Consider the following 13,260-nt stretch of genomic DNA (forward strand, 5'->3'; position numbering starts at 1 on the left):
CACCCCAAGACAGAAGGTTATGCTCCTTCTTTCTGTTTTTTTTCCTAGAGAGGCTATAGGTGTGCATGTAAGTAGCAGCAGGACTACACGTACAGTCAAGTGAATTATAACCCACGTGCCATATTTATAATTTCCCAGAAATGTGTGCCCTGGCAGCAAACTGGCTGGAAATTGACTACATCTGTCAACACAGTGGGCTTTAATTCCACTAGATGGAGCAATGATTCCTCTATAAATACAGTTTGAAATCTACAGAAAAAATTATTTCTTCAAGAGAAAAAAAAAATTGAAATCAAATCTTCCCACCCCCCCGTATCCTTATTTCCAGGATCCATAATGCCTATTTTTATACAACCAACAGTTTATGACTAATCACAGACATGCATACAGTAAACACAGTCTGTGCTGCATTATAATACTACTGCTGAAGGAATTCAGCTCTGGCTTGCCTTTTCTCTATTCCTTTTTCCCTGTGACATGGTACTTCCCCCGCTCACACATTTATTGAAATCACGCTTACATAGGTAAAACAAATCACACCCCTACCTTTTTGGGTTGATGCAATGAAAATTCAAATTTCATTCCTGAAAGATAAATACAGAGAAACAGTCAGTTTAAGTAGAAAAATCAATTATAGAGGAAATACAGTGACCAGTAATTATAAAATTCATCCAACTGCAAAACTGTAATTAATTGTATAGGTTTTATCACAGAAAATATATTGCACATTCTAAGGGACAGGGCTACAAATAGCACTGAAACTGCTGTTCTACTGAAGAGAAATAAAGATTATATAATAAACACTGACATACAATACCCTAAAACCGGCCCTGCTTTGAAGTGTGAATTTGGGCCCCCAGTTTTTTTTATGCAGAAGATGAAGTAGTCTAGAAACCATTTTCATACAGTCATGTGAAAAAGTAAGCACAACCCATGTTGTTTTTTAACATAAATATAGATCTATTAACTTTTTGTTGAATAAATAATTGCAATTTTATTCTTTGGAAAAAGTAAATACACAGCTAAACCTGGTAGTGTCCCCTTTGGCTGAAACAACCTCAAGTAGGTGCTTCTTATAACTATCAGTCTCTGAGACCGACTGCAGACATATTTTTAACTCCCCTATGCAGAATGTTTTCAGCTATGTGATGTTTGAGGGTTTTTTGCATACACAGCAGTTTCAGATGCTTTTTTTCATTCTAGAACCTCCTACTTCTTTTTTTTCAGCCATTCCTTGGTGGATTTACTGCAATGTTTATGGTCAATGGCATGTTGCAGCATCCACTTTAAAATAGTGGTTCACCTTTACATTAACTTTTAGTATGTTATAGAATGTCCTGTTCCTAGCAACTTTGCAGTTGGGCTTCATTGTTTGTTTTTATATTTTTAGAATTATTTGCCTTCCTCTGCTACATAATACCAACTTTAAAATGGGGGTCACTGACCCCAGAAGCCAAAAACCTACTGCTCTGTGAGGCTACAATTTTTTTTTTTTTGTATGGATCACCCACCCATTCATATTCCAGTCTCTCATTCAATTCACTGCCTGGTTGCTAAGGAAAACACAACCCTAGCATCCGGATAGCTGCTGAAATTCCAATCTGGAGAGCTGCTGAACAAAAAGCTCAATAACTAAAAAAATACACACAAATAAAATGAAAAAACACCTGCAAATATCTTGTCATACTAAATGTTAATGGATTGTGTGATGGTGAGCTGCCCATTCCCTGGTGCAGCAAAGCAGTCCCAAACAATAACTTTTCCACCACTGGGCTGACCTACGCAAGTTGGCAGTTGTTTGAAATCTCTACTTTGGTTTGGATGATTTTCAGACAGTGGGAAAAAATTTTGCCATTCTTTTTGAATAACTTTCCAGATTTATAGGCTCTTAAAGGAACAGTAACACCAAAAAATGAAAGTGTATAAAAATAATTAATATATTATGTATTATTGCCCTGCACTGGTAAAAGTTGTGTGTTTGCTTCATAAACACTACTACAGTTTATATAAATACCCTGCTGTGTAGCCATGGGGGCAGCTATTTAAATTGAAAAAAGGAGAAAAGGCACAGGTTACATAGCAGATAACAGATAAGTAGCAGATTCCCATTGTATTCTACACAGTTATCTGTTATCTTCTTATGTAACCTGTGCCTTTTCTCCTTTTTTCAATTTAAATGGCTGCCCCCGTGGCTACACAACAGCTATTTCTATAAACTACAGTAGTCTTTCTGAAGCAAACACACAACTTTTACCAGTGCAGGGCAACAGTACATTATATTTTAATTTAATTATTTTAAAACATTTTTATTTTTTAGTGTTACTGTTCCTTTAATACAAGCTTTTTGCAAAAGGCCTCAGTGAGCGCTTTCAGTCTAGGCATGGTGAAACCAAACACTTCAACAAAGAGCAAACCAAACTAAATGTCTGAGGTTTAAATAAGAAAGGTTCTTCCAAGATGCTCTCTAACAGTGTTCTAATCATTTGACAAACATAATCAAACAGCTCAATGTAGTGGTATTCCCTGCAATGTGAGTGCTCTGTGCCATTCATCAACTTACTGACTCCTGCGTAGGAAAGGCTTTCTTATCTTATGGCAGCCTATAGCTTGGACCTATCCACTTGAGTTGGTGCTCTCAAAATAATTGTTAATTGACTAGTGATATGCGGGTCAACTAAAACTAGACCCGCAACCGACACTAACTTGCCTACTCCAAGTCCAAACCCTATCCAACCCAGACAGTCCCCTCTATTTATAGACCCATGGCCAACCTGCCCACCAATGAAAAGGGGCAGGCCGGAACCCAAAAGCAGGCAGCGTAAGGTCACAAATGTTGTGAAAAGGTCGTCCTGAACCCGCACATCCCACAGGTATCAGGCCGCCCTGCACATCACTATAATAGACCCTTGAGAATGAATCTGTGCCTCAGGATTCTTAAGTAGCTATGATTTATATATGGAATGGTACAAACAATAAAAATGTTATACTTTGCTATTTGTTGTATGTTATGAGGTTATAGAGTTCTGTTGTATTTCCTTTTATTGCAGATGTTATGGAATTTGAGAGTGCCGTCTGCAATAAGCATCAAGCGAAATAAACAAATTACCCCTGAATTGCTGGTTGATATGCTGGGTGAGAAGCAGGCACGTTTTTTTAACTATTAATTTTATCACAGCAAGACATTCAGCTGCAGAGACGGAAGATTTATATTCACTGTCAGTAATATCAACATGTAGAAGCTGGGAATTTACATATCTAAATATGTATTATTTCACCAAATGGCTAAATGGATTACAGAGAAATTGAATAAACTCACACTGGAAATTCACACACAGAGCCAGTAGATAAGACATTCAAGCCTTCCATTGTACTAGAATGTGGACTCTTTGGGGAGGGAGGAAGAATTCTGGTGACCTTTCAGCTAAAAGCATATTTCATGGAAGCCTGTGCAACTAACTGCTAGTCTCACAGGGATGTCAGTCAAGACGATGGCTGAATGTGCCAAGTGCTGAGTTTCACTACAAAGCATTAGAATAAGGATGACCGACCGGCTACCTTTCAGCACTGGCAAGCAACAACTCCCATAATGCACAGCCATGTTTTCTTTAAGTGCTTTGGCATATACAGGTCAGTACCTGCAACAAGGATAGCAACATATTCAGGTGATGTACATAAGAAAAGGAAACAAAGGGATATTCTGTGACAGCCAGCAAAAGGGATCCTGCTTGCAACATCTATGATGAATACATTTGTTCAAGGTAGTTTGAAAATATTACTACTAAAGTGGGAATATAATTCTAGAAGTATTCATTAAAACAATGAGCCATAGGCCATTCTGTCCATGCTGTTATGTATATATTCATAGTGAAGGAAGCTGCCATACAGGTTTTATGCCACTATAAAGTGCAATTAAACAGAGCCCTCCAATGATCATTTTGTCATTAAAACATATGGAATGCTTGCATCAAACAATAGATTTTACTAGGAATCAATCAGGTATGTGAGTTTTTTTTGTTTATACTCTGTAAGAAATCCTTTATTGTCAGTATTATGTACTACATTTCTTTTGATCACAATCGTAGCATGAGAGACATAGAAAGAATATTTGTATAAGGAGTGCCACACATGGGCTGAGTGTCCCAGTAACCCACATTATGGATATTAATATAAACATATATTTGGATGACCAAATTATTTTAGGGGGATTCTGTCATGATTTTTATGGTGTACTTTATTACTAAATTAACTGTTTACATAGCAAATAATTCATTCTATCATTTAGAATTCTTTCTTGAACCAACAAATGTATTTTTTTTAGCTGTAATATTGGTGTGTAGGTGCCATCTCAGTGCATTGTGCCTGAGTCTGAGCTTTCAGAACCACCACTACACATTAGAACTGCTTTCAGGTAACCTATTGTTTCTCCTGCTCCCATGTAACTGAGAGTCCATGGCCGGACTTGGGTGTTTTACTATTGAGTGCTATTCTATCACCATCTACCACTAGGGGCGCATGGGAGCATTTTTTCCAATGCAGGAATGAGGAAGGTGTTATTTTGTTACCTTCCCATTGTTCTGCTGTTTGGCTGTTGGGGGGAGTGACAACAGGCCAACTTGCAGTGCAGTGTGACTGAAGTTTATCAGAGCACAGGTCACATGGCTGAAGGCACCTGGGAAACTAAGAATATGGCTAGCCCCATGTTAAATTCAAAATGAAATTTAAAAAATCTGTTTGCTCAATTGCTCAAATTCAGGATTCTGCTAGGAGGAGTACTACTGACTGATGTGTATTGTAAACACATGTTTTCCATGACAGAAACCCTTTAATCTTTAAGACTGACCCACAGGCTAATCAGTCTGACAACATAACAGAATTACAGTCAAGTGTACATCTGGTGTGCTGAATTGAGCAAAGGTGCCCATACACGGGCCGACTATAGCTGCCGATATCGGTCCCTTGGACCGATTCGGCAGCTAATCGGCCCGTGTATGGGCAGAACAGAGCGGCCTGGCCGACCGATATCTGGCCTGAAATTGGCCAGATCTCTATCGGCCAGGTTAGAAAATCCGGTCGGATCGGGGACCGCATTGGCTCGTTGATGCGGTCCCCGAACCGACTGCCCCATAAGCTCAAATGTAATCCGATCGTTTGGCCCCAGGGCCAAACGATCGGATTATTTTTATTTCAAGTCCCTTGCTACCCGATATCGCCCACCCGTAGGTGGGGATATCGGGTGAAGATCCGCTCGCTTGGCGACATCGCCAAGCGAGCGGATCTTATAGTGTATGGGCACCTTTACTGTATCTGTTGGCCCAGTTGTTTGCTTTGGCTGAGCCCCTCTGGTGTGATTTTCCCAGTGGTTCAGCCAAGTCATCTGTAGTGGAGGCAACACATCTACAGACCAGGGTACAGTATTTAGTTCTGCACTAACAGTGTACTACAACTACCAAGTTGAGAAAGCTGAGAAATGTTGTTCAGTAACAAGCAGTGCATAATGCAGAGATGTGATCTGCCCTAATTTTTTTTTTTTTTGAGGACAGAAAACTCATGACTCTCTGAATTAGTACTGCCTATCTATTTGGTGGAAAGTAGTTTGATAGTTTCAGGACAGTTGCTACAGTTTTCTTATTTAAAGCAATTGATAACTGATGCCTTTAATAAGTGCAGAATATAATGTATTCAAAATTATTGATTCCAACTTATCATTAATATTTAAGAGATTAAGATTTTCCAGTACTCTGAGAAGTGTACTTACTGGAATAGCGAATGCTCCTAATGGACCTTCTTTTCTCACCTCCTTGGCCCGGCCAAATAGAAACTAAAGTAAAGTCTTATTAACAGCAGGAACTGCTAAAGGAAGTGAACAAAGCAATGGTCTCACTACATCACATAGGACTTACAGAAGAGCTCATTATACAGAGCTTGCATCCTTAATTATTGATGCGGATGTAGTGGAAACAGAGGCCTATTTAAAGTTTTCCTAGAGCAAACTGCGATTTTGCTTTGTTTAGAACGTATGTGAGAAACAAAGGTGTCTCATGAAAAGTGCTGCTATTTATTACCTGTGAAATGTTTTATCTCATGAAGCATAATGTCGATTTTCAGTTTTTCAAAGGGAATGCATAAATTACCACTATGTGATGGGAATGCGTCATATGGAAAGCAAAGTCATACTTATTTTTAGACCAGCTAAAACAGTGAATATGTTTACGTGGGGGATATCAGTTTCACTATCACTTACTGACAAGCTGTGACATTTATTTATGGGAACACTTTGTTCTTCTGCCCAGACTCACACAAGCGCACAATGCTTAGTAAATATTAAGTGTGCAGTGGTGTTGAAACAGTGCTAATCATGTGTTCCTGAGTCGCATTGTCCATCAGCAGCAAGGATGCATTTTCTCAGTGTAACTACATTACCATGCCTGTTTGCCAACCCTTAACTTACTGTGGCAAGCCCATACAGTACATATCCAGATCTATCAGGCAATCAGCATGACAGTCACACATCCTACTCACACAGTAATGCATCCTACTCACACAGTAATGCATCCTACTCACACAGTAATGCATCCTACTCACACCGTAATGCATCCTACTCACACCGTAATGCATCCTACTCACACAGTAATGCATCCTACTCACACAGTAATGCATCCTACTCACACCGTAATGCATCCTACTCACACCGTAATGCATCCTACTCACACAGTAATGCATCCTACTCACACCGTAATGCATCCTACTCACACAGTAATGCATCCTACTCACACCGTAATGCATCCTACTCACACCGTAATGCATCCTACTCACACCGTAACGCATCCTACTCACACAGTAACGCATCCTACTCACACAGTAACGCATCCTACTCACACCGTAACGCATCCTACTCACACCGTAACGCATCCTACTCACACCGTAACGCATCCTACTCACACCGTAACGCATCCTACTCACACCGTAACGCATCCTACTCACACAGTAACGCATCCTACTCACACAGTAATGCATCCTACTCACACAGTAATGCATCCTACTCACACAGTAATGCATCCTACTCACACAGTAATGCATCCTACTCACACAGTAATGCATCCTACTCACACCGTAATGCATCCTACTCACACAGTAATGCATCTTACTCACACCGTAATGCATCCTACTCACACCGTAATGCATCCTACTCACACAGTAATGCATCCTACTCACACAGTAATGCTTCCAATCTCACAATGGGAGAGCAAAACAATTTTCAGGCTTGTGTCTGTCAGGGACCGGGAACCTGCAAAACTGACAATTCCCTAAAGAATTATTCTTTATATGTTTATGGCACTCAGGTACTGGGGAAAAGTTACTAATAGGACTTGGAAACAGCCAGTAATGGATAAGTTGGTCAAGACCAGACTGGTTAGCCATGCATATTTTTAAGTGGGTCACACATATTTTGCACTTTGCATATCCACGTCTTAAAGTGATACTGACGCAAAAAAAACTTCAAAATATGAATGTACATTAATGGGTTTGTTCACCTTTAAATGAGCTTTTAGTATGATGTAGACATTGATATAATGAGACTATTTGCAGTTGCTCTTTATTGTTTATGGTTTTCAGTTATGTTTATGTCTTTTTGCTCAGTTCTCCAGTTTGTTATTTTGGCAGCTACCTGGTTGCTAGGGCCTTATCTTCCATAGCAACCAGGCAGTGGTTTGAACAAGAGACGGAAATATATATAGGAGAGAGTGAATAGAAAGATAAGCAATAACAAGCTATAACAACAATAAAATGGTAACCTTACAGAGCAATGCTTTTTAGCAGCCGGGGTCAGTGACCCCCTTTTGAAAGCTGGAAAGAGGCAGAAGAGAAAGGAAAATGCTTCAAAAAAAAATAAAAAAATAAAAATCAGTTGCAAAGTTGGTAGGAATAGGGTATTCTATAACATACTAAACGTTGACATATAGGTGAACCAACACTTTAGTTACCTATAGGCCACGTTAATCGTTAATGGCAGCTTCCTTATAGGGGAACTGGATAGGTTATATAGAAGCGAATACTTGTAAAGCATGATTATAAATATCATGCAAAGACAATGTTATGATAGATTAAAAAAACAAGGTTTCATTTCTGGTGTCAGTATTTCTTTAAATGCTGTAATGTTTTCACTGATTATTTTGTAGTTGTTATTACCTCAGGGCACATACGTACCCGTACCAGTTGCCCTGAGTTTTGCACAAGCAGGAGTTCACAATACAATGGACTATATGATTTTACTCAACATGCATAGCTACCTACATACCTCACTCTTGCAATAGTGTGTAGGAACAACATGGTTCCCCCAGCCCTGCAATATGTTGTCCATTTCAGTGCCACCAAGGTGTGAAAACTATATAACACTGCCTCTGAGCTGACAACCAGATACAAGTCTCATTGTCCAAACCCTATTTCAGAGCTGAAAGTTTTGTCGAGCACAATGGACTGGTCTATGAAAGTGTACTGAGATACAGACAATGATTTAGATGAATTGATAAATGATGTTTCAGAATCGATCAAAACAGCCATCTGCATGTGATATGGCAACATCTTTTATTTTTTGAAAATATTTAGTACCTACTATATTTTTCCATTATAATTGAGTCTCCAGCTTTGCTCAGCTACCATTGGGTGTAAATCATTCAGTCTTTACTGAAGTGATTTGCACTGTACAGAACACAAAGTTCCACTGCAGCATCCATTCTATTATACCTTGTATACAGAATCACAGTGAGAAATACAGCCTTGCTCTGCTGTAAGCAACCAAGTCAGGGAAAAGAATCAAAGTGAGAAAAAGGGGTGAAGAAGGGAGTCAGTGTCTAACTGTATATATCGATCTGTTGGTCTATCTATATCTGTCGGTCTATCTAACCATATTTGTGTCTGCTTTACTGTCTGACAATTTCTTGCTGTTTATTCTATCTTTCTGACTGTCAGTATATCTCCAGAACCATCTGTCCATCTATCTAAATATGTTATTCTTCCCATTTTAGTGTATGTCTCATGTCCGTTTCTCTCACCTACTGTATACCGAGGAAACCCAAGAATTCTGGCAGGGTTGATTGCTAATCACTTGAATTCATCATCTGACACATGACTTCTAAATATTGCCTGCCTTATGCTGTTGCTTGCCTGAGACATGTCACATCACATTTCTACTAACATACAGAAAAACATCCTTAAGTGCACTGATCGCAAGACAGCAAAATTGTGCTGCAAAGATCCCTATTTCTAATCAAATCTTACTTTAGCATTATACAGAATCCTTGACATTTTCTGCATTTAAATCCGCGAGTTAGTAAGCAACATGGCAGGGTATCATAAATTATATTAACATGCTTACTGCAGTGTATGCGCACCCACTGGGTGGAAGGAAAACTAATTTCTTTCAGTGCTTTTACAATTATCTTCAACTTGTAAACTGATAGTGGATGTCGTCTGATAGTGCAGCTTCCAGTGGGTGATTCCCAATGCCATCCCTCTCAATGACCTTCTTAATGAAATATAATCTTTATGGCTTTCATAGATTTAATTAGATTGCAAGCTCTGCTGTAAAGGTCATTTCCATTTATAGTGCAGGAATAGAACAGCAGTGGAGCATATTTTAGCCAAGATGAAATCATTCTTCACCCACACAAAAACCTTAAAGGAGCACTAACTCTAAATAATACTTTTATGAAATACATTCTCATATTCTAGGGTCCCTTCCTGCGTTTTGAGATAGTACAATTGAACTAAACCTTCATAAATGTGGAGGTATGGATGAAGGGAACTTATAAGACACAGCAAAGAGATAACTGCAGGGAGATCTTAGGGCACTGTCAAGAGATTAGTAAGGGGTTCTCTATGGTGGGTGTAGTACATTGTACAAAAAAGTGAAGAAGAAGTGCAACAACATTATAGTGCACAAAAGTTTAGTTCAAAAAGATCAGGGTGAGGCTTTAAGCAGCATTGACAGCAAGCCATGTAGCAAACTATAATAATGAGCCATTAAGGACAGCCCAAAGATATAAAGGATTGTGTTTTAGTACCTCTAAAAAAGAAAAAATATTTGGTTGACAAGTCTTGGGAACTGTTTGTATTCAAGCCATGTAAGCACAATTTTGCCCTACCAGGTCCCTGGTAAGGCAGTGCAGTTTTGGGCTTCAGTCCTGAAAAAGGATATTAATGAGCTGCAGAGACGTGCAACTAAACTGGTAAAGGGGACGGATGATTTAAACTTTGAGGTGAGACTGTCAAGGTTGGGGCTGTTTTCTTTGGAGAAAAAGCACTTGCAAGAGGACACGATTACTCTTTACAAGTACATTAGAGGAAATTATAGACAGATAGCAAGGGGAGGAATTGAACTTTCATGTGAAACAGTAATTAGTTGGGGAATGCCCTGCTGGGAGACAGCAGATTCTGTTTATGCCTTTAGGGTAAGAACCCACGGACCGGCTGTGTCGCCCTCGATAGATCTCTAATATCGTGGGCGTCAAACCTCTCCGAAAAGCCTTTTCCACCGGCAACAATTGGAGTCACTGGTGGAAAGCCCTTCACATCACTTTGTTTTCCGAAGCCACACAAAACTTTGTCTATTTTAGTAGCTGTGACAAGTAGCTGCTACTAGCAACTTTGTGTCTTCACCCTAAAAAAGCTTTGTTTCACTAATATTTATAAAGTTCTTACAAATAGGTGTTTATGGATATAGCTTTTTACAATCATCAACAAACAACAGCCTGGCTAAATGGCTATATAAAGTATGATAGGGCATATTCACTAAAGGTGGCTAAAATGGTGGATTAAGGGGCCTATTCATTAAAGTATGATTGAGTCCGAATGCTAAAAAATCGTATATTTTTAAGTTTTAGAACTGTGCGTGTTTTCTGGGTTTTTCTCGTTAAAACTTTTTCGTACTTTGCGACAATTTGTGTGACAAAATCGTATTTGTCGCAACGAGTACGAAGTGTTCAGAACTTTCGGATCGTACCAAGATATTTTTGTACAACCATGATGCAAATTTTTGCTCTTAACGCACATCAGAAATTATCGGATTAATCTGAATTTTTTCAATCATACTTTTAAATGTCTGAAATTCGGACTTATATAAAATAAATGGGCCCCTTAGTGTTTAACTGTTGTTTTTCTTTAGGAAAGGTTAAATTCATTAGGTTATAAGAAGCACACTATTTCATACTGACCATTAGTGAATAGATCCCATAATATATTAACGCTATAATATATAATATACTATATAAAAGCTATAATATATAATATAATATATAAAAGTTTAGACATAAGAACAACTATTAAAAAGTCACCTCCGACTCAAGGCCAGTGTGAAGTGCAGGGCCCCCTGAGCCTTATTACCCTTATTGTGCAAAGTGGGTGCAACCAGCATAGAGCTGCAAGCCCCAAGTGCAGTACCTAATGACATTTCTGTTTATGTTAAAGATTCTGAGTAAAAAGAGCCATGGATTCTCTATGGTCTTACTCCACATAAATGAATCTGTTTTGAACTAAAAGAAAGCAGGCATGAACAGTGCATTTAACAAACCAAGGCATTCAAGGTTAAGACAGCCACAAAGCTACAAATGTAAATCAAGTCAGGTTACCATCAGGAAGCAAGTGAACCTGCACATTTTCTCTACTTGTCTGGGAGGTGTTTTAAACGGTGACATTCTTGATGTTTGGTAAAAAAGGATAATGAACATGAACAAAAGGAGAAAGACTGATTATACAGACATCTTTCCTTTACACCAACAGCAAAGCTAATGTGTAACATTGTTTTATTTCAAGAAATGCTAATCAAGTCCTTCCCACAACAAAAGGCACTAATGCTGAATTAATTGCTAGGGAATGTGAAAGAACAACAGAAACAGCCCACCCAAAAGTAGAGTATAGTGGAGCCCAGTGATGATCCTGAACAATTTCAATATCTACATGCAAAAATATCCTCAATGTGATGGAATGGCCCATGGGATTTTAATGTGGGCTCAGTTTATCCAGTGGAGTTCTGTAGATATGAAAATGTATTCTACTAAAGTAGGAGCTCAGAATAGTGTACATGTGAAATGTTGAGATACAGCAAGGATTAAGAGAGTTATAATAGGGAAAAAAACTTAACCTGCAGCACAGCTTGGTAACTGAAACAAACCATACATACAGCACTACATAATTGGTGCTCCCTGTGTGGCTATGGGTTGGCACTTGTGCCCAATTACAAAAGCACAAATGCATTTTTGGCTATATGACCAACTAAAGGAGGCCATACACTGAGAGACTGCTTGTTCCACCTTGAGGTGGGCAATACTGGATTTGAAATCACTTTGACGGAATAAAGGCAACCAGTGTGAGGACTGCATCAAGGAGACCTTGTCCCAACAGGATTTTTAAACCTACCTGATCAACATCTGGCCAACCCCAATAGTGGGGTTGGCCAGTCTTAGGTCCCCACACTTTCTGTAATTAAATAAACATGTAATAAATAAGTCATCAGACAAAGCAGCTAATGGGGGACCCAATGGGGCTTAGGAGTAACACTCATTAATTATAGGCATTGGTCCCCTAAAAGGCTGTAGGACTTGGTATCTTCTAGTTAAACCATGGATTGTCGATAAATTAAGAACTGATTAAGGCAGAGAGATAATATACATTTTTTAATGAATATTTCTGGGACCAGGAAACTGCATACAAACTCAGCAGAACCTTAACCAAGTTATTGTTTTCTGAGTAATCAAATAAAAAGCAGCTGCTCCCATCACTTTCCTCACTTATTTCCATTTTGTCCTATGGTGACTTTGCCATTCCAAATCCAGTGAAATGGAGGTTACAGTCTCAGTGTGTATTGTGACAGATAATTATTTGTTAAGTAGATTTGCCCAGCAATCCTGACGTATGGGATATGAAAGGCAATGCAATTGTGCTGTGTTGATACTGCTGTAATTTATGCTTCCAGTGACTAATTAACAGTGGGGATATTTCTCTAGAGACGGCGCGTGGCATTGTCTGCTATCTACTTTCTAAATCAGTTAATCGATGTTTGCCTTACTTACAGATCACTTCTAGGCACATTGTCTATGGGAACAACGTTCTTAAGGAAATATGGTGTTCAACATGAATGTGGCTGCGCTGTGAGGGAATGTATTGCAAGCAATATTTACATATACTTATTATTATGCAGTAAGCTGCAAACCCTGACTGAGCAGTGGATACGTCTCCCAAGAAGCCAAATATAGGAACTATATATAT

General features: G+C 38.9%; 1 protein-coding gene across 3 annotated transcripts in view; it reads right to left on the minus strand.

Annotated features, from left to right (window-relative positions):
- Positions 1 to 13,260, minus strand: part of chst8 (carbohydrate (N-acetylgalactosamine 4-0) sulfotransferase 8) — a 259,379-nt gene that overhangs the window by 10,141 nt on the left and 235,978 nt on the right. For all 3 annotated transcript variants that reach the window (NM_001079061.1, XM_018093095.2, XM_018093096.2), the window contains 1 exon segment: positions 547 to 584. In NM_001079061.1, the coding sequence (NP_001072529.1) occupies positions 547 to 584 (38 nt within the window).

This window comes from Xenopus tropicalis, chromosome 4, assembly GCF_000004195.4.
Source record: "Xenopus tropicalis strain Nigerian chromosome 4, UCB_Xtro_10.0, whole genome shotgun sequence".
Lineage (NCBI taxonomy): Eukaryota > Metazoa > Chordata > Amphibia > Anura > Pipidae > Xenopus > Xenopus tropicalis.